Raw genomic sequence first — 27,235 nt, 5'->3', positions numbered from 1 at the left:
GCTGCTGCACTCCAGCCATCACACTCATGCTCCAGGCAGATAAAGGATGAAGGGAGAAGGACATGGCACTACATCTGTCCCATCATCACGAGAGCAAACACCTTCCTGGTGGCCCTCAGCAGATGTGCACTCACATCTCCTTAGACAGAACTGCATCACACGGCCATCCCTACCTGCAAGGGAGGCTCAGGAATCAAGTGCTTAGATAGGCACCTTGCTGCCCCCGAATCAGGGTCTGTTAGAAGTGAAGAACAGATACTGAGTAGGTAGCTCACGGGTGGAAGGGGCAAAGCCGCATCTACTCGTCAAGAGGGCCGGTGGGAGGTGCCCTACTGCCCAAGACCAAGATAGGACTCTTCTCGGGGATACTGGAAGCTAGATTCCCTCACTCAGGGTCCATGGCCTCCCGGTACAGACCACCCTCATCTCTCCCAGCCCTGGGGGCTCCACGTTCCTTCCCAGAGGTGGCAGGTGCCCAGGCCCCCCGGGCCCAGAGCCCGTATTGCACGTGCCGAGCAGTGCGGCACGTGCCGAGCAGTGCGGCAGCGGCAGGTGTGAGGCAGGCGCCGGGCGGCGGCCTCAGCTGCCCCGCCGTCTCCTCCAGTGCTGCCGAGCCCGCCGGGCCGCACAGTCACGCCGACACGCACGCGCTGGCACGGTCACGGCACAGCGCTCGCGCGTACACGCGGCCCACTTGGGCTGCCGGGTCACAGACACGCTCACGCCCACCCAGGACACGCGGGATACGGGGCACCGCCGTGCACACACAGATGTGCACGCGCGGGCACACAGGGACGCACACAGGTACACGAGCTACTGGCACGTGCGCTCCGGGCACAAGCACCCGCGCTCCTCCCTCAGTGCGCATGCTCAGCGCCCACAGCAGCCGGGCCAGCTCCGGCCCCACAGGCTGTAGGGAAAAGAGGAGGCAACGTTTCTGCCTGAACGTGCCCGCCCCCTGGGAGAGCTGAGCCCGGGGGGCGGCCGTGAGGGGAGCCGGGACAGGCAGGGAGGGGGCTGCTGCGGGGACCCGGCGGCAAGGCCAGTGGCCGGAGGGCAGGGCAGACCTGCCCACGGGACGCGGCGCCGGGCAGGGGTCGGACCGCGGCTCACTCCCCCGAGGCGGGGGATACTCCCCAAGGCCAGCCTGTGGGTGCGTGCGGGGCACAGCAGGAAGCCTGCGTGGCTGGGCTGACTTCAGGGCCCGGTGGCTCTGCCTCGGGCCACTTGTGGCTTCTCAGCACCCCCTCGTCAGCCCTGCTTCCACCACCTGCACGCCCAGGCCGACCAGGACACTGGGGGTGCGTCCACTCTGTCCCAGCACCTGTGGCTGCGCCGTCAGGGTGCTGTCCTCGTGGCCCCGAGGGCCCAGTGGCTGGGCAAACGCTGGACGACCTTGCCCCTCCCCGAGCATCCCCGAGGCCTGCGCTAGGCCTGCTCGGGTGTGAGGGTGGAGCCAGGTCTGTATGTCACCAGGATGCCACCCTCACAGCACACACCTCTCCTGGACCCTCCTCCTGGTGGCTCGGCCCCGGGGCCCTCTCCTCAACCAGAACTCCTCCCCAAGCTCTGCACCGAGCACTGTCAGCCCTGCTCCAGCCCGGCCATCCCTCCCTCCCCTGAGCGCCCACCCAACACCTGGTGCTCCCCAAACGTCTCCAGGGGACGCCCCACAAGCCCCCAGGACCTGTGACCACCACCACGCTCACCAACGCCCCACCCAGGACCCCCATCTCACCCTCACGCTGATCGGCCACTTGCACAGGAGGCTCGAGTCCAAAACCTCAGTCACTCACCCCACCTCACTGAGCACCTACTCTGTGCCAGACAGTATCCCGGGTGCCGGGGAGTTGGCAGTGAACACGACAGGTGCAAATCCCCCCCCCCCCGAGGAATGTGGATTTGGGCTGGGAGAGAGCAAGAAGCCACTCAATTACACAGCGTCTCTGGTGACAGGCCCCAGGTGTGGACGTGAGAAGTGCTGACGGTGGGAGGAGGTGGTGATTTTACATGGATGGTCAGGGAAGGCCGGTGGAGATGGTGACACTGGAGCAAGGACTTGAAGGGGGAGAGGGAACGAGCCCTGTGAAGGAACAGCAAGTGCAAAGGCCCTGAGGCAGGGTTTGCCTGGCCTGCTTGAGAGTCAGTGAGGAAGCTGCGGCTGGAGCAGCCCGAGTAGGGGCGACAGGGCAGGAGGCGCACCGTTTTCACTGCCAACTGCCTGGTCCCAGCCGCCATTATTTCTCGCCAGGACCCTTGCTGTCATCTCCGAGTCACTGTCCTCTTGTTCTCCTCTCGCTCCTGTAACCAATTCCCTGCACAGCAGCCAGGGTGATCTTTAGAAAAACACACGTAGGTTGTGTCCCAGCGTCCCCATCTCGCGGGATAAGGCCCTGGTCGTGGAGAGTGGGGGACAGATGGAGGAGGTGCCGTCTTGAAGGGACCAGCTGCCCTGCGGCCGAGGGCAGGCCGTGGAGGCAGCCCCAGCTGTCTGGGTCCTGTGAGGTCACCCCCTGCATTCATCTGCTTGATTTCCTCTCTCAGATATGCTGGAAAAGCCCCGAGGAAACCGCTGACAGGTGTGTGCAGGCCCAGGGACGGCTGGGGTGTGGGCTGGGAGGGAGGGAGCGGTCAGGATCACCGCGGGAGGAAGGAATGGGCCTCGGCGAACCTCTCAGAAGCAGCTGTGGCCCTCCGCCTCCTCTGGCCTGGCACCTACGGGTGGGCTGCAGATGAAACACAGCATGCCCAGCTGTGGTTGAATTTCAGATACACAACGAATGGTCCTTTAGTTGTGGATGTCCAGTACCTTCGTTTGCTCAATCTGGCAGCACCGACCTCCCACCTTCCCTGGTCCCAAGTCTCAGCCCCACGTGGTGGCCAGAGAGCCCAGTTAAAACCCCAGTCGCTTCACACGCCCCCTCGGCTCGAAACCCTCCAGGACCCCGAGGCCCTGAGTGATCTGGGCCCGGGGCACTCTCAACCCGTCTCCTACCCCAGCGCTGTGCTGGGAAAGTGCTCTCTGAAAAAAAAAAAAAGTCAATAAAACGTAAGCACTGAAAGCCCTAATCTTCGCATTTGCCAATTTCTATGGCTGATTTCAAGCCCAGCAGGTCGCCGGGGGCAGAGCTGCACAGGCGTCCCTGGCGTGTCGGCACGGAGCTGTGCAAGCGGGCGCCAGTCCCGCTCTGTTCCTCACGCGCATTCTGCCCAGGGCCTGCGCACTGACTGCGCTCCCACCATGCTCTGCAAATGCCTACCCCACAGCCGTGCATGCTTCTTTCGGGACTCTGCTCAGAGATGCGTCCCTGTGCATCTACCATCTACCATCACCCTCCCCCATCACTCGCCAGCCCTTCTCTCTGCTTTATTTTTTTTCTTCATAGTACTTGCCACTGTCCCAAATGATCACAAACACACTTACTTGTGTCCCCACCAGGAAGTCAAGCGCATTAGGGCAAGGGCTGTGCCTGTCTTCTCTTCCACTTTACTCCAAGCACCCAGCCCAGGGCCTGGTACACAGCAGGTGCTCAATAAATACCTGCTGAGCGAGCGATAACTCTTGGCTCCGCGAGCCTGGTTCCCATGACCTTGGCGCTCATTTTGATGCTCGGCTGGAGCAATCGAATCCGCCCCCAGCGTCGCACGGAGGTGTTCCTTCCTTCTGCCCCGCCCCACTCCTGGCCACACCCCCCACAGGAGCCGGCGGGACGCAGATTCCGGCCCAGCTCCACTCAGCCTTGGTGAGGCTCTCTCCATCTCTGAGCCTCGTGGTTTTGTCCCCTGTGAGGGAGCGTTTAACTTCCACCTCCTGAACTACTGTGGGGACCATAGTGGCCGAATGGATGGGAAAGCACTTTGTAACCCACAGCCCCTAAAATTCAGGAACCCCCAACCACCCCACTATTTCTCAGAGGGGAAGAAATTTTGTAGTTATTAGAAACATCCCAGAACTATCACAGGTCCTTACAATCAGCTACACATGATGTAAAAGCATAACCCACTCAGCAACAGCATTTTAAAGAATCACCCATTTTCATCAAGTAGAAAACTGAGGAAGTGACTTAAACAATGCCATCTCCATTTCCCGGCCGCCACGTGGAGACACGTGGCTCTGTCTCATCTGGGACATTTTTAAAAAATCATCCTTCCGTTGTCCCTTTCCCACCCTTGGGGACTTCGATCCACTTAAAAATGATGTCATTCTAAATGCTCCTAGCTCTCAGCTGTTACTCTTCCTAGGGAGCCTCTTTTACCATCCCCGGGACCCCCTTCTCCCTTCCCTCAACCACCTGTCTCCCTCCTGGGCACCTGGGAAGGGGTGATGTCCCAGAGGAAAGAACTATCTGTCCAGGACCACGGAGAGTGGCCGGCACATGCCGCCCTGTCCCTCGAGCCTGTCAGGCCACGCCTCTGCCCTCGCGAGACCCAAAGATGAGGGTTCAGACACCAAGGACACAAATGGGCTTTGCCCTACATGACGTCATCTAAAAATTCACCCACTATGACAAAATTAGGAGATCTCGAGAAAACAGAGGTTTCCCAGCTGTGGACCCCAACGCCTACAAGGGCTGGCACCTGCTGGTGGGTGTGGCCTCTGGCCCATCAGCGGGCATCTGTGAGCAGGGATGGGCGTGTGTTTTGATCAGACTGGCGGAGGCCTGTGCCATGTGAGCTGTTCAGTATTGTGAATGCCACCTCACTTTCACCCGCTGCCTGGGGCTAAGTGAGCCGCACTATCCCCTGGATTATCCCCATGCCTGAACTCTTTCAGCACAGGAGGAAAACAAAAGTTTGAGACCCACAGAAGCAGGCATGGTTCCTCGTGGGAGTGAAGAACGGGCAGCTCAACGCCTATTCTAACTGCGTCTCCCCTTCTTACCTTACCTGAGCTCAAGTTCCCAGACTCCCTTGCGGCTAGAAGAGGCCCCGAGACCCAGTTCTCGCTACTGGGCTGTGTAGGAGGTCCCGTCTTACGCCAAGTCTTGCTGGGGATGCACGGCTTCTCCCCCTGCTCCACCTTAGAACACAGCCCTATGCCCGGAGCTGAATCAGCGGTCTTGTTGTGAGGACAAAATCCACATGCTAAGCAGGTGGGGCGGGAAGATGGGGAGAACCCGGGGTCCTGGGGGTGTGGCCAAGCCAGCGTCAGTTCTGGGCTGTCTTGATGTTTGAGACAAACGAACCTTATGTATTTAAGCCCTAATTGGCTTTTCCGTCACACGCAGCCTGTCGTGCCACGTGCCCAACATGTAAGCTCCTGGCAAGCCTCACTTATCTGCCTGGCTTTGGCTGACATTGAGTTTATATCCAATGGATTGAAAATGAATGGTTTTGAAAGACCTACAGTACTTTCCAGAATTTGGCCAACGATTCAACTTGCCTGTCTCCGAGCAAGCTGGACTCCGACTGCATTACTGCCTTCACCGTGGAGACCACTGCTCTCATTTGCTGAGCCCTGTGAGGTCAAAGTCTTAGGATCCCCAGTTTCCCGTAAGCTGAGACCCAGAGACGTTGGGCCATCAGCCCAAGGTCACACAGCTAGCCAGGGGCAGAGCTCAGATTGGAACTCAGCTCCCCTGGCGGTTAACCCTTGGAAGAAGCTGCCCCTGGCGCTTCCCCCTTGAACTTCAGGGTAAAGGGAGCAAGCCCGCTCCTGGGGCTGACTTGGAGAGGCCAGGGATTCCCCCGGCCCTTCAGGTGACTCAGTGGGGAAAGGACCGTCCAGGCCGTGCCCTCATCTTCCTAGTGAGACACCGGGGCCCGGAGAGAGGCAATGACCTGCCCGGGACCACACTGCAAGTTGGGGACAGGCTGGAGACAGAGGCACCCTGCCCTGGGCAGCTGCCCCGACCCAGACCGGGTGATTCTGTTGTGCTGCTAGAAGCTGGGGTCCCCTCCTGCCCGACTCTAGAGCCTCCCTCTGGCTGGAACCTGAGGGCTCAGCCCTGGCCCACAAGGTCCCAGCACCAGCACCCCCCAAAGTCCTCTGCTCACTTGTTCACTCACTCACACAGTCATTCGACAAGCGCTTACTGAGTGGGTGCTCAGGGAGTTGCACGTGGTCCAGGAGACCCGGTCAGGCCACGGCCCCTCCATGGTGGAGAATGCCCCCACCCAACGAGGGCTTGTCTGGAGGACAGGGCGGTCATCTGGAGCTCTAAGTTCAACAGGAAGGTCAGGCGGAAAGGGTGGAAGGAACAGCACGTGCAAAGACGCCGTGATACAGGGAATTACGCCTTTAAAAGGGGTTGGTTTGAAGTTCTGTGAATCCTACCTCAATACAAAGCAGGCACTCGTAACTTTAAAGAAGTTGGGGGCTTCCCTGGCGGCGCAGTGGTTGAGGATCTGCCTGCTAATGCAGGGCACACGGGTTCGAGCCCTGGTCTGGGAAGATCCCACATGCCGCGGAGCAACTAAGCCCGTGAGCCACAACTACTGAGCCTGCGCTCTAGAGCCCGTGAGCCACAACTACTAAGCCCACGTGCCGCAACTACTGAAGCCTGTGCGCCTTGAGCCCGTGCTCTGCAACAAGAGAAGCCACCGCAATGAGAAGCCTGTGCACCGCAACCAAGAGTAGCCCCCGCTCACTGCAACTAGAGAAAGCCCGCGCGCAGCAACAAAGACCCAGCGCAGCCAAGTATAAATAAAGTTACAGAAAAACAGAGAAACAAAGGTGGTGTATGTGTGTGGGTATCCAGTACCGCAAGGCTGAGGGGTGGGGGAGGCAGGCCGCGGCAGGGGGGCCAGAGGGACCCGACAGGCCACAGAGGACCTGGACTGTGTCCCTGGTGACATTCAGCCGTGGGCCTGGCCTCTGCCCCCTTCTTCACGGAGCTGACAGGCTCCCTCCACCGAGAGCTGTGAGGTGGGTTGGGAAGGAAGACCTACGAGGGCTGTGAGAGGAAGGGACCCCGGTTCCGATCGCAGCCCTGCCGCGAGTCCCCACAATCGTGGGAAGCTGGCCTCTCCGCTGGAGGAGGGGCAGCACTGCTCTCCTGGAGTCGCTATGCCGCGGGTGCCGCGGAGCGGAGCTTCGTGGGGTGTACGGCGGCGGAGGGGGAGGGTGACCGCGGTTGTTTCACCTGAGACGGGGGCAGGGCGGGGGGCCAAGGGCTGTCAGCAGCGCACCCTGGGGCAGGCCCGGCCCTGCCCGCTTCCTCTTCCCCAGGCCAGCTCCCCTCTGGCCCGACCTGGGCCTCAGGGCGGCGGTGGGGAGGGGCTGCTGCAGAGGTTAAATGTCCTGGGCTGACAGGGAGCTGCGGGCAGGGGGGACACCCACCCCTCGAGGGCTGAGAGTCCAGACTTGGGTTCAAGTAACGGGAAGCTGTGCAGGACAGAGATGGTGACAGGCGGCAGGGGGGCCTGTGCGAGGGTGGAACCAAGCTAACAGGGCAGGGTGCTAGGAGCCCAGCTGCCTTAGTCAGTGGCCAGCTAACCCTGTCTTAAGAGAAATGCAAACAGAGCTGGGCACACACCTTTAATGAGTTTCTGGGCAGGAAAAGGGAGGAAACCTTCCCCAGGGCAGATTGTGATCAAGGGGTCAAGGGATGGGGAGAGGAGATCACGATCAGTGGATCAGCAGGGCACAGAGAGCAGACGTCGGCACTCTGGGACCCAGAGCTCAGCTGTGACGCCTCATTCCCCAGGGCGCAGGGCCCAGGCCGGCGAACGCCCACAACAGGGAGGGCCCAGTCACATGGCCTTGGCAGGCCAGCATCTTTCTGGACAGCCGGTACCTCTGTGAGGGGGCCCTCATCTCCCAAGAGTGGGTACTCACAGGTGCCCCATGTGGCAGGTGGGTGCAGCTGCCAGGGAGGGTGATGGAGAGGAGCCCAGGAGGGGGCGCCCAGCCTCTTCGTTCCCCACCCCCACCCCCGCTTTCCACAGCTGCCCCAGTCCCACTTCAGCGCGACCCTGGGCCCAGACTGACGGGCGCTGGACACTTGTGACAGCAAGTCCAGCATGGAGGAGCTGCTCCTGTCCCCAGGTGGGCGCAGGGCCCCCAGGTCTGGGGGCCTGGGCCTGGCCCGGCTGGCAAGCCCACCACCTCTCAGCAGAGCTGTTTAGCCTGTCCCTCTGGCTACCCGGTCCTGGTGTTTTTTCCAGGGGCAGCCCTGTTGGGCGCAGGGGGTTGAGCCTGTCCTCGGTAAGGTAAGGACGGGGCGGATGCCTGAGGTGGCTGAGGGTGGGCCGGGCAGACAGCTGGGATGGAGCTGGGGCCCTGCACAGGCGGAAAGGCCCAGAGTCCCTGAGCCCCGAGCACAGCCCAGCTCTGGCCTGCTGCTGGCTGGCACGTGGACACGGGCCTAGGGGCAGAGGGGGGCACTGGCGCCTGCTACTCCTGGGTCAGCTTCCAGACTCACCCAGCCTGGAGGGCAGCCCTGGGTTCTCTCCTCGCCCCCTCCCTTGGGCCGCAGTGTGTCCCCAGTTTCAGTGGGCGTGGCCCTGGAGAGACTGTGAGAGTCCAACGGATGACGGAGCTGCACTGAGAGGGACCTGGGGGTCCACTAAGAGAGGACGGGGAGGGCTGGATGCCCAGGGGGGCAGGAAGTTTTGCGGCCGGACTGGTGCCAACCTGCTGAGGGTCCCCTCCCGCCCCACCTCGCAGACCCCTACATCCCGCCCCCAGAGCTGCGCAGCATCCTGCTGAGGATGCAGCACGCCGGCACCTGCTGAGACGCCTTCCGCCTCCAGTCTGGCTGTCCTGACCCAAAGGCCCACCGGCCCAAGGGCGCCCAGTGGGCCAGACCCCACGCCAGCCCACCCCACCTGGTGGTGCGGGTTCCAGCCTGGCCCTGCACAGGCCCCGAGAGGCGCCCCACCCGTCCCCACAGTCCCTCCTAAGGCCACTAGGCCTGGTCACCTCCCACACTCCCGGGGGGACCACTGATCTGCACCCCGATGGCCATCCCAGAGACCCCACCCCCTGGGGAGACTCCCCCTTTAGGTTCTGTGCGGACTTGGGGCAGCCTTGGACATGGCCAGGTCTGCGGTTACAGGGAGTCCCTGGTTATTTGATAATAGCAAGCATTTTGTTAGAAACTGTCTTTTGTGTAATACTGAGCCACAAGGAGGAAAGAGCTGGGCGAGAGTAGTAGCATCTGTGAAGACGCACTGTAACTGGGAGGGTGTGAGGGGGTGGGGGGAGGGATATGGCCAAGGCCTGGGGGAGGCCAACTCCCACCTGAGCCCCCTGCCCACCCACCCGGCCTCCCGAGCCTCAGCCTCTCTTGTCAGAGGCGTGAACACTGGCTGCCCAAGCCCCCTCCCCTGTCAAGTATCTCTGCTCACCTGAGGGGGGTGGGGGGCCGGTCGGTGGGCCCGGGCTGGCTGTGACCCCTCCTTCCCTCTCCCGCACAGGTGTCCCGTGGGATCCCCCTGGTCTGCTCCCAAGCTGGCAGCTGGCTGCCGCAGGGTGTGATGACCTGGGGGCCCTGCTGGGGGCTCAGCCTCCCTGAAGTCTTCCCACCTGTCCATCCCTTCTGGATCCGGGATAAGGTCTCCAACGCCACCTTTGACTCCCCGGCCAAGAGGCACCCTTGGCGCTGGGCCAGGACCAGGCAATGAAGCAGTGAGGGTCGCGAGCCCGCGGAGTCCTGGGTTTGAATCCCGGCTCAGCTCCTTACCAGCTGCTGTGACTGTGTCCCAGCCACCTCGCCTCTGAATCTGCTTCCTCTTTCGTGCAACGGAGACGTACTCAATTATTCATCCACTCCACAGGCTGCCACCAGAACTCACTTGTGCCAGGCAACCGGGACACGGGGTGGGCGCGGCCCCTGTGCTCACGGCGTCTGGGGGTCCGGAGAGGCGAGCATTGGCCGGAGCTGTGACAGTAATAAATGTGCAAATGCGAACCGTGCTGAGCGCTAAGAGCAGGCGGACGACCCGCTCCGGCTGCCAGGCAGTGACGTCCTGAGGCCAGTGTCCTGGCGGGGCCGCGCTCGCCCCTCAGCGACGTGGGGGTGCTCGGGAGGCCGGGGGCGGCCCCTCCGCAACCCGTTTCCCGCCTCGCGCGGAGGAGCGCCGGCGAGGGTTTAAGGATTCTCCAGGTCCCTCCCAGGTTTGTCTAATAAACTTTTGGGGGGCGAGGGTCTCAGAAGGCCCGAGGGTGCATCCGTTGACCCCACGCAGGCAGCTGCTGGTCCCACGCGGACTCTCGGAACCGGGGCCGGACCGACTGTCGGAGGACTCGCTCTTGAGCCCCACGCGCGGTGGTCGTCGCCTCCGGCTCAGGACCTCCCACGGGCCTGGCGGGGCCGGGTCTGAGTGGACACACACTTCCCGTGGGGTAACCGGAACCAGGGATGTGGTGGGTCCCGCACCACCAGACACAATCTAGCCGCGGATTTCGCGCCGACTGTCCCCGCGAAGCCCCGCCTCCCGCCGCGCCACCCCGACTACGCCTGCGCGCCGCCGCACGCATGCGCTCCCTTTCCCGAAGAACCCACTTCCCGGAAACTTGTCCTGCGCGCCACGACGTCTGTCTCCAGGGCAACCCGGCTCCTCCTAGCAACCGCGCAGCCCTGCTATGGCGGCTGCGGGTCCCAGCGTCTTCCTGCTCATGGTCAACGGGCAGGTGGAGAGCGCCCAGGTGAGCGGCCGTGGACCCCGCGGGGACGCACTCGTCCCCCCAGGGCCGAGCCTCGCGGGAGGGAGCCAGCGTGTGAGAGGCTTGGCGCGAGATCGCGCGAACCCTCCGCTCCATGGGCGGTGTGGAAACAGGCCTGGGGGGCGTTGAGCGAGGCCGAGGCCACAGTCGGCCGAGCCCGCGTGGAGTCACGGGCAGCGGCCTCCACCCCACGCGACCCGTGCGGGTCCGTGCGCAGCGAGGCCCCGCGCCCGCGACTCTCAGGCCCTCGGGCGCGGGTTGGAAGGGAGGTGATCTGCTTGATCTGATGCAGCGATGGTGGTGGCTGCCCCATCCGGGGGGCGGGGGCGGTGTCTGTTGGACGGAACGGGATGCTACCCTCTAGTCCCCAGAACGTCCTAAGAACCGTTTGTTAATTCTGTGTATAAGACATAGTATGTGCCAGACTCTATGCCCAGCCCCGCTCAGTCAATCCTCACAACAATCTGTGAAGTAGGTATTACTGGCACCCTCATTGTACAGATGGGAAAACTTGCCCAAAAGCAGTAGCAGAACTGGAATTTGAAACCTGGTCTGATGTCAGAGCTTTGCTGGACTTGCCCTCTCAGGCTGTTTTTAAAATATTATGAGTATATTGTGAGGACTGAGACGGTTTAGGTAAAGCTCTGCCGGGGCCTGACTCTTAGTGGGCATCTCCCGCCTTCCTGTTTCATCAGGGACGCTGCCCCAGTCTCCCACTCTGTCCACCTCCCTCATGACCCAGTGCCCAAGACCCGCTTCCCCTCTTCTGCTCTGTCCCATCAGGGGCCTCAGCTGGGCTGGGTCACATGTGTCTGTGCTCTCAGCAGCCACCTCATCCCCACTTTTCCTCCCCCTCTGCTCAGGGCTCCTCCTCTAGCAGGCCAAGCATATGCTGCCCTGTGTCCTAATAGCACCCTGCCTTCTCAGACCTTTCACTTCAGCACCATTTCCTTAGAGCTGCTCCTGTGCCGGGTGCTGGGGACACAGAAAGCTCGCACACCTCTCCCTTGTTCACAGTCTAATGGGCTTGAGAGAAATAAACAGTCAGTGCTGTGATGGAGGGAAGCACCAGGGGCTGCAGGAGCTAGGAAGTGGCCCCAAGATGGCCCGGAAGTTAGGGCAGGCTCCCTGAAGGATCAGTTTTGAAGGGTGAGCAGGAAAACTCCAGGTGAAGGAATGGGAAGGGTATGTCATACAGAAGGCAGAGCCTGAGCAAAGGCCCGGGGGCAGTAGCGGCCCTGGACTCGCCCACATCTTGGGCCCCAGACCCTCCGCTGAACGCCACGTCCACACCCCCTGCAGTCTCTCAGCCCCCGCGCCCCCTCACCAGGTGCCTCACGTTTGGAGTTACTGGTGGCCGCATCTGCCTGGCCAGCAGTCAGTCTCAGCGTGAGTGCCTGTGAGCAGAAGCTGTGTGTGCTTATTTCCAGTTTCCTGAGTATGACGATCTCTACTGCAAGTACTGTTTCGTGTATGGCCAGGACTGGGCCCCCACGGCGGTAAGCTGGGCCCTTTGGCCTCCCAGACTCACAGCCTTCGTGACTGGGGCGGGGGGGGGTGTCTCTGAAGGCTCCAATCACACCCTTTCCCCTCCCAGTTCAGAACCAGTTGAGAGGTGGACACTGAGTTCAGGGGGGACCCGCATGCGAGTTTGTTCCTGGTGAAGCCGGGGCAGAGAATGCAGCGCCGCGATGTTCCCTGACCCACCCCCGAGGCCGAGCTCTCGTGCGCGCCCTGTCCTGGGAGCTGGCGCGTGGCAGCAAGTTGGGATGTTTGGGCAGCGCGGGTGGGCAGACCCCAGAGAGCCGGCCTGGAGGCGGCCGAGCTGCAGACACTCTGGGCTGGTCGCTTCACTGCCCTGCTGGTCTCCTCAGCCTGTGGGGAGACTCTGGAGCCCTCCTTCCAAGAGTCCCCGAGGAATGGTCTGTCTCCAGCGGGAGAGGGACGGTGACGCCCCTTCAGCCCGCACCACGTTACTGCCTGCGGGGCGCTGGGGCGGCCCTCACAGCCGCTCTGAGCCCGGCCCCTCCTCTGTGCGGCTGAGACCGTAGCGCTTGTCCTCCAGGCGCCCGCTGCGCCGTAACTGCCGAGTCTCTCGGCGGTGGGGACGCAGTGGTGAACAAAGCCAGCCAAGCCCCGGTCTTGCTGGTGCAGGTTCTTGAGGGGGAGACAGACACGGGGTAGTAAACTCCAGGCTGTTGGCCGGTGACACGCTGGGGGAAAGCAGAGGCAAGAAGGGGAGGGATGAGAGGCCAGAAAAGGCCTCATGGAGACGGTAGCTGAGCACAGAGCTGAAGGAGGCGAGGGGACGAGCCGCGTGGAAGGCTGTGGAAAGAACTAGGCAGGCAGAAGGTGTGAGTGTGCAAAGGCCCTGAGGCGGGGGTGTGTGCCTGGCATGTTTGACCTGGGAGGTGGGGGGCCAGTGAAATGGGGACAGAGAAGGGACCACATCACAGCCAGCCGAGCCACTGGTGACTTGACAGAAACACTTTGGTAGAGTGGGGGGCCAGAGGTCAGATTGGGGTGGGTTCAGGGATGCAAAGCGAGAAGGAATTGGAGCTGGTGAGTGTCGACGTGTCTTTTAAGAAGCTTGGCTGGGAACAAAGGGTGGGAGGGGGGCGTAGGGCCGAGGAGCATTGCTTTGTGACCAAGGAAGTGACACGCACACGCGTGCTGACGGTGACAGGGGAGAGGGCAACACCGTCCCCTCGGTGAGGCTGAGGCGCCGGGGGAGGGCTGGGGCCTCGAGGTTCCAGGCCCTCTTGGATGACAACCGTCAAAGACCTGGGCGCCCCTCCATTACGTCTCGGGCGCCTTCGTTTGGCAGAAGATGGTGAAGGAAACAGCTCTCCCGGCTGCTGCCCAGGGAGGGGAGGGGCGCGGTAGCCTGGAACTGGGACACTGGCCGTCACTGTTGTCCTCGCAGGGGCTGGAGGAGGGCATCTCACAGATCACGTCCAAGAGCCAGGATGCGCGGCGCGCGCTGGTGTGGAACTTCCCCATCGACGTCACCTTTAAGAGCACCAACCCCTACGGCTGTGAGTCCGCGGGCCTCGCCCCGCCCCCGCATCCGCACGCGGGCCTCGCCCCGCCCCCACGTCCGCACGCGGGCCTCCCCTGCCCTGAATCTCCCCCGCGTCCACACACGGACCTTCCTTGCCCGTCCCTTGGGCCCTCGACCAGCCTTGTCACGTGCTCTCAGCCACCTGGCTCTTTCCCCCTCCTCCCGCCACCTTCCTGCTCATCTGTGTGCACTTGACCTTTCTGAGGCTCTGACGGGGCCGTGAGGCCCGGCCTGAAGCCTTGGGTAGCGCCTGCCTGCAAAGGGCAGAGCCTGGCTCGGCAGCCTGGCCGGGAGGCCTGCCCTGACAGCTCTCCCCTGTCCATCACAGCTGTGCTTCTGCCACACCCGAGCGCCCTGCTCCTCCTCCAAGGCCCTGCCCTTCTCTCTGCCCGGGCTCCCTGGCCCTCATCCTACCTCTGACCTTCCCAAAGCCCTCGTCGCCTGCAGTGTTTGCTCTCTACCTTACCTGGCAGTTATCAGTCAGTCTCGCTTAATAAGCGCCAACCGTGTGCAAAGCCTGGGGTTCGCTCCACAGGAGCCATGAATACTCTCCCTACGTGGGCTTGGACAGGCTTTGTGACCCTATCTGGTAGGTAGATTCTTCTCCACTTGTGGGAAACTGAGACTCAAAAAAGTGACATCATTTGCCTGCAGCTTTACCTTGAGTAGCTGAGCATGGATTTGATGATTTCCGGTCCAGGCCGTACGCTGCGTGTGGCGAGGGCTCAGGCTTACGGGCACAGAGGGTCTGGCGCAGAGGCTGCCTGGCTGTCCTCCTGGGCGGGGGGCTGCCACCCTGTTGTCTTCACCCACTAAAAAATTCCCATAGGCTCTTCCTGGAACAGGGCACTAGATAAGGGACCCACCTCCTCCTGCTGAGGACAGCTGGGAAAGGTGAATAAAATGTTAAAAAGCAAAGCCGAAGACAAACTACTTGAAGGCATCAGGCAGGTAGCAAAGTAGGGGCGCTTTAGCAGGCCAAGACCCAGGAACAAAGCAGAGCTCCAGAGACACCCCCAGCCACAGCTCCCCTGGGAGTATCTGCTGATTCCAGCAGAAGTGATCGAGATGCTGACTGAGACTTTTGTTGGCCGCTCTGGGCTGGGGACCCAGGAGCCACGAATATCCTGCCACCTCAGAGCTCTGAGAGAACAGCCTGCCCTGGCCTGCGGGCCGCTGCCCTCATCCCTGCCCTGGACCCACGTGGTGCCAGACATGCACGAACTGCGCCTAACAGGACGCCAGAAGGGTGATCTCTCGCGTGCAAGGAGGGTTTAATCCAGAAATAAGAAGTTTGTGCAGCATCTAAAGTCAACCAGTGAGACTCACCACATTAAAAAGAAAGCCGCCATCGCCCCCGTCGATGAAGAAGATGTGACGAAATGCAGCGTGCATTCGTGACAAACCTGTAGCGAACCAGGAGGAGAGGGAATCTTCCTTCATCGGATAAAGGCTATCCACAAACGCTTAGTGAGATGTTGAAAGATTTCTCTCTCAGGTCAGGATGCTTGTTATGACCACCAACCTTGTACAATTCAAAGGTGTAAGAATTAGAATCATGTCACCTGTCATTATTCACAGGTGACATGATTATGTAGCATTTCCAAAATAACCTACAGTAAGTTATCAATAAGGGGGCATGACTGCCAAATATAAGATCAGTATACAAAAATCAGTTGCGGGGGGCTTCCCTGGTGGCGCAGTGGTTGAGAGTCCACCTGCCGACACCGGGGACGTGGGTTCGTGCCCCGGTCCGGGAAGATCCCACGTGCTGCGGAGCGGCTGGGCCCGTGAACCATGGCCACGGAGCCTGTGTTCCGCAACGGGAGAGGCCACAACAGTGAGAGGCCCGCGTACCACAAAAAAAGAAAAAAAAAAAAAATCAGTTGCGGGCTTCCCTGGGGGCGCAGTGGTGAAGAATCCGCCTGCCAATGCCGGGGACACAGGTTCAATCCGCGGTCAAGAAGATCCCACATGCCGCGGAGCAGCTAAGCCCGTGCGCCGTAACTACTGAGCGTGCGCTCTAGGGCCGGCGAGCCACAACGACTGAGCCCGCGTGCCACAACTACTGAAGCCTGCGAGCCTAGAGCCCGTGCTCCACAGCAAGAGAAGCCACCGCAATGAGAAGCCCGCGCACCGCAACGAAGAGCAGCCCCCGCTCACCGCGACTACTGAAGCCCACACGCCTAGAACCCGTGCTGCACAACCAGAGAAGCCCGCGTGCAACAACGAAGACCCAACGCAGCCAAAAATAAATAAATAAGTAATTAAATTTATTTTAAAAATCAGTTGCTTTCTGTATATAAACAAATAGAATGTGTTTTCTATTCGGTATAAAAAGTAGAAATGGATATTTTAAAAATAAAGTATTTACAGTAATATCACATATAACCTGTTCTACCAGATATCAGGCTGTTATTATAAAGCACTATCACAAGAGCAGTTTTGACACCAGGACAGACAGATCTGCAGGGAGCCCAGGGCAGAACTGAGCACGTGCAGTTGATTCATGACAAAGGGGCAGAGCAGGAGGGGAAGCGGGTCTTGAGAAGTGGTCCCGGGGCAGTTGGATACAAGCAGGAAGAAAAGTGCAGCCTGATCCCTGCTTTGTATCAGGCACACAAAGTCCATCCTAGAGGGATACACGCACGGAAATGTGAACAGCACGATGGTACAGTTCCAGGACGATCCCACAGAGGTGGGAACCGCGGCATCAGGGTGAGGACTCCTCACAGGAGCAGATCCGCGGGTTCCACTGTTAAAATTTAGGGCTTCTATTCATCCAAAGACATCATTAAGGGTGAAAAACCAAGCCATGGACTCCACACACACACTACAAATCTGTGAGGAAAAGACCATCCAGTTGAAAACTGGGCAAGAGGCTTGAGCAAGGCACCGCACAAAAGAGGACGTCCGAGTGACCAAGAAACAGGACGAGGTCTCCACTTTATTTGGGGAAGAACGATTACAGTTAGGAAAATGCCAATGAAAGCTCAAGTGAGCGGCCATGATTCGGGACCAGAACAGCCGTGTTAGGAAGCTTGAGGACGCCAAGCTCTGGTGCGGTGCCCAGCATCGGCTGGGGAACGGGAAGGAGGTGGGCGTGGGGGTGCGGTGCCCCCGAGGAAGCAGCTCGAGTGAATGCGCGGCCCTGCCAGACACGGGTGCGCGTGTGACGAGAGGTCGCGCCGTCCCAGCAAGGAGACACAGCCCGGGCGTCCGCGGGCGCCAGACAGGACCCAGTTCTCCTGCCCTGGAGACGTGACTCGGTTTGCATGCGTCTCATAAACACTGAATCCAAGAAGCTGGGCGCAGGAATCTACGTACCGTACGATTCCACTCGTGCAAAGTTCACGGCGCGGGCAGAACCAGAGGACCACGTGGGGCGTGGGGGATGCATCCTTCGGCGGCGAAACCTTACGGGAAAGGGGTGACGACCTTTGAGGCGGTGACGGGGAGGGAACAGACGTCCCCCAGCACCCGGGAGCACTGCCCCTGCGTCAGCCCGAGCCCGGGCGAGGAAACAGGCCTGTCTGGTGGCCGCGGGTCCAAGGTGGGCAGGCCGGCCCTGGGCCTCCCCGCCTCCCGAGGATGTATCCCAGTGGAGCTGCCAACAGGGAGCTGTGGGAACTGGCAGCACGCGAGAGGAAGGGGGTGCGGGGCCTCCCTGAGCCACACGCAGACGCCCCCGGGAGCAGCCCCCCCCACCCCCCACCCCCGGGAGCAGCCGGGTCCCTGCGCACTCCCTGGGCCCTGTCCAGTGGCGGGATCAGGGCAGCGCGGGGCCCGGCCAGCAGGCTCTGCTCCCCCACCGCCCTGCAGGCCCACACCTGGGGGCTCCCGGCCCGCTGCCCTGCTCTCCACCCTGCACCTCCCCTGGGCTTGCCCGCGGGCTGACCCCTGCCTTGTCCTTCGCAAGGGCCGCAGATGGTGCTTAGTGTGTATGGGCCGGACGTGTTCGGGAACGACGTGGTCCGAGGCTACGGGGCGGTGCACGTGCCCTTCTCACCCGGACGGTAGGTCCTCCCTCCGACCTGGTCCCTCGCCGGGCCACGCCGGCCCGGGACCCCGGCACCCTCCGCGAGGCTCTGCCCGGGGCACGCTTCACCTCGAGGCGGGGAGTGCGCGGGGTCCCCGGGGCGGGGGCGGGGCCCACACCTGGGAGGGGGTGTTCTGGGGCATCGAGAGGGGCGGGTCCAGCCAGAGTTCCGGGGCAGCTGGGGTCGGAGTTCAGACACTCGTTCCCTCGCTGCTGGCCTGAGGACACAGATGTGTGGGATACGTGTGACCACGGGACCGTGCCCTCGGCAGCCCCCCGCGTAGTGGGCCCAGATGGAGAGGCGCAGCTCTCTCGTCGAGCACGGTGACAGGGTATAGGCACGGTGCTCGGGGCGCGGGGTGGGTGGCCACGGTCAGCCGACCCTAAGGGGTGCGGACTCCACCGGAGCAGGTGCAGGGAGGAGGCCCAGCGGGCGGACCTCTGAGGGCTGTTGAGACGGGAAGTGCAGGGTGCTGGGGAAGGGGGACGGGGGACCACGGCCGGGTGCGGCCCAGGGGACTGAGGGGGGTTTCCTGGAGGATGGCAGCGCGTTCGGGTATTTGGAGAAGGACAGGGCCCTGTGCGGGGCACAGCTGAGCCAGGGCTGGGGTTCGTAGCCCTCAGCAGCCTCCCGACCCCTGAAAAGAAACGAGGGGGCTTCCCTGGTGGCGCAGTGGTCGAGAGTCCGCCTGCCGATGCAGGGGACGCGGGTTTGTGCCCCGGTCCGGGAGGATCCCACGTGCCGCGGAGCGGCTGGGCCCGTGAGCCGTGGCCGCTGCGCCTGCGCGTCCGGAGCCTGTGCTCCGCAACGGGAGAGGCCACAGCGGTGAGAGGCCTGCGAACCACGAAAATAAGAAAAAAAAAAAAGAAACGAGGCTCTCGGAGGACTCAGCCCTGGGGGCGGGGCTCCTGCTCGGCGCCCCTCGCTGGAGGCTGCGGAGGCTCGGCCGCTTTTCCGTGACTCAGCACAGCTGTCTGTGAAAACATCTGTTTCAGGCACAAAAAGACCATCCCCATGTTTGTCCCAGAATCTGTGTCTAAACTGCAGACGTTTACCAGGTGAGTCTCCTGCACACCCGTCCCCCGGCCACTCCCGGCCTCAGCAGCCGGCGGGAGGGCTGTCACGTCCCCCGCTGCCATGTCGTGCTGGACGCCGTCACACGAGGGCCCTCGGCCAGGAGGTGACAGCTGAGCAGGGACTAGAGCGGAGGGCGGGGCCGGGGGGCGCGGGGCGCAGCTCGGTCTCGAGGAAGCGGTGACCTTGCTGGGGCAGCCGGCGGGGCCCGGACGCGGGCCTGCGGGGAGCCCAGGCCCGAGGCTTCTGGCGCCTTCCTCACCCGGAAGGAGCTGGAGGGCTGGCTGCGCCCGGCTGACCGACTCGGGTTGGGTCGGCTCAGCTCCCCGGTGGTGGGCCAGCCCGAGGGGAACGGGTAGCGCCGCCTGGGCCCCCTGGCCGGCACCCTGCTCGGGGGAGGACGCCTCCCGGGCTCTGAGGCGCCTGCTGCCCTCGGGAGCCCTCCAGAAGCCGCCGTGATGGGAAGGGCCAGCGTCGGCTGGAGGCGACCCCCCCCCCGCCGCCGGTGTCCACACTGCTGCGCCCCACAGCTCCGAGGGAGGGCTGCGGGCCCCCGTGTGAGGTCTCCCCGGGAAGGGGGTCCTTGCCGGGAAAGCCCTCACCGCCGGCCGGGCGGTAGCGGGGGGCCGTGTGCGCTCGGGTTAGGGAAATGGGGGCAGGCGGCCGCGCGGGCAGTGGTCCCAGATGAGGGGTCCGCGCTCCAGCAGCCCCTTCCCGTCCCCCGTGCTGGGCCTCCGCCTCCGGCGTCCTCCCTCGGCCTGCTGGCTGCCCGCTTCCTGTGGCCGCCGCAACCAGTCTCCACGGATTTGGCGGCTTAGAGCCACAGAACTTAACTTTCTCACAGTGGGACCTAGTCTCTTTGGGGTCACCACGCAGAGCCTCCGATCTGCTCTTCGCACGGCAGAAAGGGTCCCCTGAGACACCACTGCACGAGCGACTCGGGCACAGCTTCGCCTCAAGGCGCCCCAGGGCCCCTGCAGCAGCGTCCCGGCTGGCGGGAGCCGGCCCTCGGGGGCTGCTTCCCGGGCTGGTCCTCAGCGCAGCCTGGGGGCAGGCGCCACGTAGCCCTGCTCCTCCGATGGGGGAACTGAGGTGCAGGGAGGCGGCGAGGCTCCCCTCCCGCCCCCCTCCCTGCCCCCCCCCCCGAGCCCCTCGCTGGCTCACTGCGCGTCCGCGGCCTGCTCTGAGGTGCGGAGGACCCTCTGCCTGGGTGGGAGGCTCAGACATCAAGAGGTTAACGCTTTACGGCTGGAGCCCCGTGGGGTAGGGGCCGTTATCACGTCCCCTGGGTCCTGCTCTGTTAAGACGACAGTGGAGAGCCCAGATCTGGCCCCTCTGCCCACCCCAGGGTGGCTGCTGGGCTCTGGGCTGGGGCCCTCCTTCCCCACCTCGGCTGCTGTGACCTTCCTGGGATTTCTCTCTGGGTTCAGGCTGTGCACCCTCCCAGCCCCAGGCCTCCCTCCGCTTTCATCCGCGGCGAATCCCGGCTCTGGAGGACGCGACGGCAAGGCCTGGCGTCCGGCCTAGGAGGAGGGTGGTGCGGGGAAGGGCAGGAGGGGACGGCCCACGCCTAGTTCCCGCGGGACCCCAGGCGGCCCCTTGCTCAGCCGGGTCTCCTGTCCTCCCAGCTGGTTCATGGGACGGCGGCCCGAGTTCACAGACCCCAAGGTGGTGGCTCAGGGGGAAGGCCGGGAAGGTAACACTCGACCCCCCCACCCCCCATCCCCCGGGCGGGTGGGACCAGGTGGGCTCCCCGCAGTCAGATGGCTGGATGCCAGGGACCCGCCAGCACACAGACGTGGGGGCAGGGCCCAGCCTGGAGGGGTTGCCGCGTCCATCCGTCCTGCCCCCACCGCAGCCCCTCCTCCCAGTGAGGGGCGCGGGCCCAGCTGAGGCTGCCCTTCTGTCCTCAGTGACCCGCGTCCGCTCCCAGGGCTTCGTCACTCTCCTCTTCAACGTGGTGACCAAGGACATGAGGAAGCTGGGCTATGACACCGGGCCTCCGGACACACGGGGGGTCTCGGGGCCCAGCTCGCCCCAGGGCCTCCCCCAGTGAAGGCATCGGCCCCCTGGGGCCGCCCAGCGACCCACCTGCCTGACCTGCGTCGGGGGTGGCCGGTGTTTGTGTAATAAAGTGTCACCTTTTCACAGAGCCCAGGCTGGGGCAGCTCCTCTCCCCGCAGCGACTGCCCTGGCAGCAGGGCCCCGGGGCCGGTGCGGAAGCCGCACCGGGACAGAAGCCAGCAGCGGAGCTTCGGCTCAGCCTGGTCCCGGGCTCGCGGCTGGGCGGCCCTCACCCCTCGACACGCTCGTCCCGAAAACCAGCGTGTTGTCCGCCAAACAGGGGTGCCGGGCGGAACCTCCCTCGGACGGAGAGGCCCGCGGCAGCCCGGAGGATGGGCCGCAAGCCTCCCCGAGGTGGAGAGCGTCACGGCGGGAGAGCCCCGCCTGCCCTCGGCCCCCCTGGGCCGCCCGACCCCCACCGGCAGCTTCTGGGGAGCCCTCTGGCCAGAACACCGGGCTCGCTCAGGGTCCCCCCCGCTCGGCAGGATTGGAGGGGGGCCCCGCAGCCTGAAGAGCCCTCCCTAGCCACCACCCACTGCCTGGCCGTCGCGGGGACCTGCCCTTGTCCCAGTTCCCCCACAAACTCGGGGCCCCCAGCTCACTGTGCGCCCTGGAACCGGCCGCCAACCCCCAGAATCCTGACCCTCATTACGGGGAGCCTTCCCTCCCCCTCCGGCCCCTCTGCTCCGCGGGAGCGTCTCCACATCCCCGTCCCCCAGCTCCCTCGACGCCCCGGCCGTCAGAGCGCACCGCGTCCACCACAGACTCCACCGCCTGTCTTCTCGTCCAGCGGCCCCGGCACGTCCACCAACCACACAGACAGCCCTTCCCCAGACGTGGCCTCTCCCTCAGCCCCCTCCCTCTCCCCCGTAATGATCTCGGCCCGCGCCCCCGGCAGCCCCCAGCCCCCTCCTTCCCCTACGCTCAGGCTCGCACAGGCACCGAGACCGGGAGACCGGGTCCCGGGAGACTGGGTCGGCGGCCTTGTGAACCGCAGGCCAAGCGGGACTCCAGGCAGGAACCTGCTCGCGGGCGCGCCTCTCCCGAAGCCTCGGGACTGAGGAGGGCGCGGGTGGGGGAAGGACACAGCCAGAAACCGCGTCGTGATACAAATGATAAATTATATTTATACGGTAAATAAGTATCAACAGTCAACACAAGTTCCAAACCGGCCACCCGCCCCTGGGACTGAGAAAACGGCTGGGCAACACCCCTGCCACGGTGCCCGGCAGGAGGGAGCTTGATGGCATGTGTCCCACGCGCGGGGCAGCACCGGTGGCTTCACGATCAGTGCGACGGGCGACACACAGGCAACGCGGCCGAGGCGCCTGGGGCTGGGCCTGGCGCGGGAGCCGGCCTGGGCCTGGGTGGGCCACTGGCTGTTAACATCGGGGCCTTAAAGTCCCATCGGGAAGGGCCCCTCGCTCTCACGAGGAATCATGACCCCAGTAGCGAGGTCCTGGGCCCCGTGAGGGCGTTGGCCCCCACCTCCCGGGGGAGCACCTGCCCCGAGCCGAGCCCCGCCCCCCCCCTCCCCCTCCCCCAGGCTGCCAGGAGAGGCTGCACGGGCCTTCGAGGATGACTCTGGAGCCCACGGTCCAGCCCCAGGGCTCAGGGGCTGGGCAGGAGCTCTGGGCCGGAGGCAGCCCCAGGGAGGAGCACGGGTGAGCTCTTCTACGTGGCGACAGGACTGAGCGGGCAGTCCTGAGTCAGCCTCCTGTGCCCAGCGCCAAGGGTCAGAGCTCCTGGAACCAGAGAGGGGTGGGGGGCCCCATCCCCCCAGGAGAGACCCCCCCAGCTGTCAGCTGCCCTTGGCGCTAGAGGTGAGACGTCCGCCACGTAGATTGAGGCTGAGGTGCCCGCCACAGGCCGGCTGACCAGACAGACACAGGACTCGGGGGGAAATGGCCCTTCCCTGCGGAGAAGCAAGTCTCTTCTGGTCTTTCATTTGTGACTTACCTAATACTTTTTTATAGTGGTGGGTGGGGCGAGGAAAGCAGGGGAGAGGGAGGTAAGATTAGTGCACCTTCGCTAAAAAAACCTCTTCTGGGTGAGAATGATTTTTCTTCCTCTGCCAAGTAAGAGATGATTACTTCTACGTTGCGACGGGTGTCTGGCGGGCAGGTGCGTAGGTCGGGGCCAGCCCTGGGCCCTCCCCCTGTCAGCCTGGGCCGCCCCCCACCCGCCGCTGTCCCCACCTCTACCCTGAGTGTGGAGTGAGAGAGAGGGGGTCACAGACACAGGGATCCAGAAGCCTCCTCCTAACCACGTTCCCACTGTAAACGAAGTCTTGTTAACCGTGCATATGCCTTCAGTCACAAAAAGGAGTTAGCTGATAAAACCCGGTGAGTCACATTCATATGTTAGATTTGTTTGTCTTTAACTTTCTTCACGTTGGTTCATCAGTAAGAAAAATAGCCTCTCTCTTAGGATCTAGCCAAAAAGGCGGAAAGTCACTCAGTTTGGTAATCCACCAAAAAAAGGAGTTAAAGGGAAAGGCAACTGGAGGCTACGATTTTTTTGTTACTGTTGTAGTTTTTTTTTTCCTTTTAAATAAACATCATCTTTTATGCATAATCAAATTCTCATATGTTTTCCTATAAAGAATTTGCTTTAGTTTTTTCCATAAGGCATTTTTTTGTCTCTTCCTATTTAAATTTTCTTACAGAGTTAAAACCATAAATAAGAGGATTTACATCACTAACATGACACTGCCAATATCTTAATTCAGCCAGACCTGGTAAATTCTATCAAAACTAGACAGTTAAATAAGAACGACGTTATAAAAATATTAGCCAAAAAAGACTATTCGATAATTCTGCAAACAAATATGAAACTGTACTAAACAAAATCTGTGCAAACGTGTACAAGCATGGAGCACGTGGCAGGGCTATGCTCAGGTTAGTTTAAAGCTTGCTCTAGTGGATTTAGTTCAAGAGTTGTTCCACGGTGGTGGCGTTTACTTTGAACTCACACACGAGTCAAAGAAAAGTAAAATATGCACGACCGCGTCCCCCAAAGGTCAGTGTCTGAGGGAGCCCGCACTCCATCCCGTCCCGGCCTGGGGGGTCGCCAGGGCTGGGGGTGGGGGCCAGGTCCTGGGCAGGGGGGCTCCCAGAGGCCCGGGGCTGAGGCTGGGCCAGCGCTGAGCACTGCCGCCTCCTCATCCAAGGCCCCCGAGGGCCGGCGGATCTCCACGGAGGAGGTGGCGAGGGGGGCGGGCGCGCGGGCGTGGCCAGGCTGGGACAGGGGCCCTCCTGCCCGACACAGCCTCGGGGACCCACGTGCCGCGTGATGACGCCTCAGTGAGCCCGCCACCTCTCCGCCCTCGGGCTGAGGGCCAGGGCCGCAAAGACACCCTCCGCACACCCACCCCGCTCTCAGACCCCACCCCCCAGGCGAGAGCCCCTGCCCGGCGTCCTCGGCACGGAGGCTCTGCGGCGGGTCCCGGGCGGCACTAGAGGAGGAACGGGTTGGTCGTGCCGGTGGCCTGAGCCGCCGACGGGGGGCCGCCCAGGCCGCCCACCATGTTCGCCGCGGCGGGGCCCAGCGGCGGCAGGGAGGAGCCACCAGCCCCCAGGGCCGGGTGGGAGGCTGCCGACGCCACGGGGGCCGCAGCCACGGGCTCCACAGCCGGGCCGGGCCCGAAGGACGCGCTGCTCCCCAGCACCGGGCTCCCCCGCAGCTGGTTCAGCGTCAGCGGCTGCGGCTGGTTCACCTGGAAGGGGTTGACCGGGGCTGAGGCCGCGGCGGCACCTGGGGAGAGAGCGGGCAGGGCGGCTGCGGTCAGAACACCAGCGTCCCCGGGCCTGGACGACCACGGCACAGCGGCCACCGGGGCAGCCCGCCCAGCCCCCCGGGCCCGGGGCTGGGACTGGGAGACTCAGGCCGTGGGAGGCCAGTGAGGGGCCAGGCTCGCGGGGCCCAGCTCCTCCTCCTCCGGGCTGGCACCCCGGGCGCCCTCCCTCATTCTCAGCCAGCCAGCCAGCCAGCCAGCGAGCTCTGCGACCGGGGAGAGAGGGGAGCCACGGGGGAGGCGGGAAGCGCAGGGCGGCCCGCGCCTGGGGACCCTGGCATAATAAAGGCTCTGAGAAGTCCTGGCGTCTAGAAGCAGATGCAGCTCCGTCCTGCCCAGTGTTTCCCGAATTTCTCTCATACCAGAAACCCTTCCCCGCGTTCAGCAGAAACATCTACTGATACCCTGGGCCCAAAACCACGGGCGCTGCTGGCACTGAGTCTCCAACTCGGCCCAGCCCCTGCTCACAAAGGCTGCCAGGAGGGCACCCCCAGGTCGCCAGAGGAGATGCCGCCTGTTCTCCACGAGGGCACCCAAATGGTCTTGCGTCAGTCGCTCCTCGTAGCCCTAGGAAGAGGGCTGTGCAGACCAGATCACCCCGGCTAGAGATGAGCAGACTAGACTACAGAGCAGGACCAGGAAGGGGCAGAGCCGGGAGGCTGGCCCTGGAGGGCCGGGGGGGGGCTGCCGGAACCTCCTGCGTCTCGGCTGTAGCCCCCAGGCCCTGACTGGCCCCCCTCCACGGCAGTGGAGCTCCTGCAGGGGCCCTCGGGCAGACCCCTGGCTGTCGGCCAGCTCTGCCCTGGAGCCACCCCCGCCGGGGGCAACCACATTCCCTACCCACCTCAGGAGCGCACAGCTGGGCAGGACCCAGGCATCACACACACGCCGCTTCTGCCAGAGGGTCCCCGACCTCAGCCTGCCAACTCCTCAGGTCTGAGGCCAAACACCTTGAACGTAACCTGTTCCTGTCCTTGGGGAGCCCAAGGCCTTTCTGGGAAAACTCTGGGGAAGGGCGGGGGCTTCCTCAAGGAAGAGGGTGGCCTGGACTGAGAACCGAAGGGTGGGTCTGAACCCCCACCCCCAGAGAAGAGGAGCGAGATGTCCCGGCAGAGGGAACAGAACGTGTAGAGAAGGACAGTGAGCAGCTCGCGCAGCTGAGGGTCTGAGCATACAGGGGGCTGCGGTGGGCGGGGGCACGGGGGCCCTGGCCACTCCCTCGAGGGCTGGGGCTTGTCCCGCAGCCCGTGGAGCTCCTGAGGGTGGAGAGCCCAGCAGCGGGAGGAGGGGCTTGGGGGCAAGGGCGAGTTCCAGCCCCAGATAAGGCAGAATCCAGCAGCAGGGGCGAAGTGAGGGTTCTTGGGGCCCCTGGAGCATGGCCCAGCAGAGGGCCCAGTTACCCTCGACCCGAAAAGGGGGCTGCTGGGCAGCCGACGCAGGCCCCTCCTCCTCAGCCCCAGCACCGCCCGCCTCCAGCCGGCCTAAAACTGGTGCTAAAGGGTCTCCCCGGCCGGGGCACCAAGTCAGGGGCAGCTTCTGCTCAGCGGTCTCAACTGAGAGGACAGGGTTCGTTTTCCAGCCCCCCACGAGTCCCGGAGAGGCGCGAGTGCTGGCCCAGGACGCCCGGCGCTCCACGACCGCTCAGCCTGGTCTCCGAGGGGAGAGTCCCCCGCAGTGGCGGAGGGGAGGCCAGCGCCCACAGGCCTGCCCCAGCGCCGCTCTCAGGAAGGGCAGCCGGCCAGAGGAAGGCCGCGAAGCAAGCATACCTGGAGCCAGGAAGGGGTTGAGGGACTGTGCCGGCGGGGCTGGCCTGGTCACCAGCGAGTCCAGGTTCACCAGGGCCGCGTTGGGGCCCAGGAAGGACTCGGGGGTCTTCCGGGTGCCGCTGGGCTTGCTTGAGGCCACGGTCGGGGGCTGGGACTCAAAGGGGTCGGGGCTGGTAGTTCCATTGTTCTGGGCCGGCGGAGACACCGCCTTGGCTGCAAGACAAGGACACACACGGGCTGGTGAGCCTGGAGGGCTCATCCAACCCCAGAGCGTCCAGAGCAAACCCCGACGCCCCCGGACGCCGACTCGCCGGGGACGCGCGCGGCTGCCCAAGGAGCGGGGCGTTCGTTGCAGCGCTGTTTCCAACAGCCCCAACCTGGAGCCACGGTCAGCCACGGGGCAGGGCACGTACGACCAGACCTGAGTCCAGGGACGGAAGGCACGATGAGGACGGAGCAGGGACAGAACAGGGCTGCACACCCTCCACAAATATTAAGATGGCATTTGGGGTTGCTGGCTACACACGAGTAGTTCACATTTTTTAAAGTGTTTTCATTTTCTAAATTTTCTACAGTGAACATGAATTGCTTGACAGTAAGAAGCAAGCAAATGACTTTTAAAAATTCAGCCAACAGAGGGTGTGCTGAGGCAGGCCGGCAGGAACGTGGCGGCTCTGCTAGGTTGCTCTGCTCTGCGAGACGGTGGGGACACGGGTCCCGAAGAACCGTCGATTCTGCACTCGGCAGCCCCACGCCCAGGAACCCAGACTCAGGAAATAATGCAAAGTGTGAGCAGGGGTTTAAGCACAGAGATGTGCA

General features: G+C 63.1%; 2 protein-coding genes across 2 annotated transcripts in view; one reads left to right on the top strand and one right to left on the bottom strand.

Moving 5' to 3' along the window:
• The first annotated feature begins 10,404 nt into the window (after positions 1 to 10,404).
• On the top strand, positions 10,405 to 20,942 carry B9D1 (B9 domain containing 1). Its single transcript, XM_059048484.2, has 7 exons — positions 10,405 to 10,594; positions 12,043 to 12,111; positions 13,539 to 13,650; positions 17,596 to 17,692; positions 18,712 to 18,774; positions 20,419 to 20,486; positions 20,704 to 20,942. Exons 1-7 carry the CDS (start codon positions 10,532 to 10,534, stop codon positions 20,844 to 20,846), a joined length of 615 nt encoding a protein of 204 aa, XP_058904467.1. The 5' UTR covers positions 10,405 to 10,531; the 3' UTR covers positions 20,847 to 20,942.
• A 1,013-nt stretch (positions 20,943 to 21,955) lies between these two features.
• The window catches only part of EPN2 (epsin 2), a 64,226-nt gene continuing 58,946 nt past the window's right edge, over positions 21,956 to 27,235 (bottom strand). The window contains exons 8-9 of the mRNA XM_067021664.1: positions 26,417 to 26,629; positions 21,956 to 24,610 (exon numbers count right to left, since the gene is read on the bottom strand). Coding sequence (XP_066877765.1) covers positions 24,312 to 24,610; positions 26,417 to 26,629 — 512 coding nt within the window. The 3' untranslated portion in view covers positions 21,956 to 24,311. The remainder of the gene's footprint in view (positions 24,611 to 26,416; positions 26,630 to 27,235) is intronic.

The sequence above is a fragment of the Kogia breviceps genome, chromosome 19, assembly GCF_026419965.1.
Source record: "Kogia breviceps isolate mKogBre1 chromosome 19, mKogBre1 haplotype 1, whole genome shotgun sequence".
Taxonomy (NCBI): domain Eukaryota; kingdom Metazoa; phylum Chordata; class Mammalia; order Artiodactyla; family Physeteridae; genus Kogia; species Kogia breviceps.
This window is presented reverse-complemented; position numbering and strand designations above follow the sequence as displayed.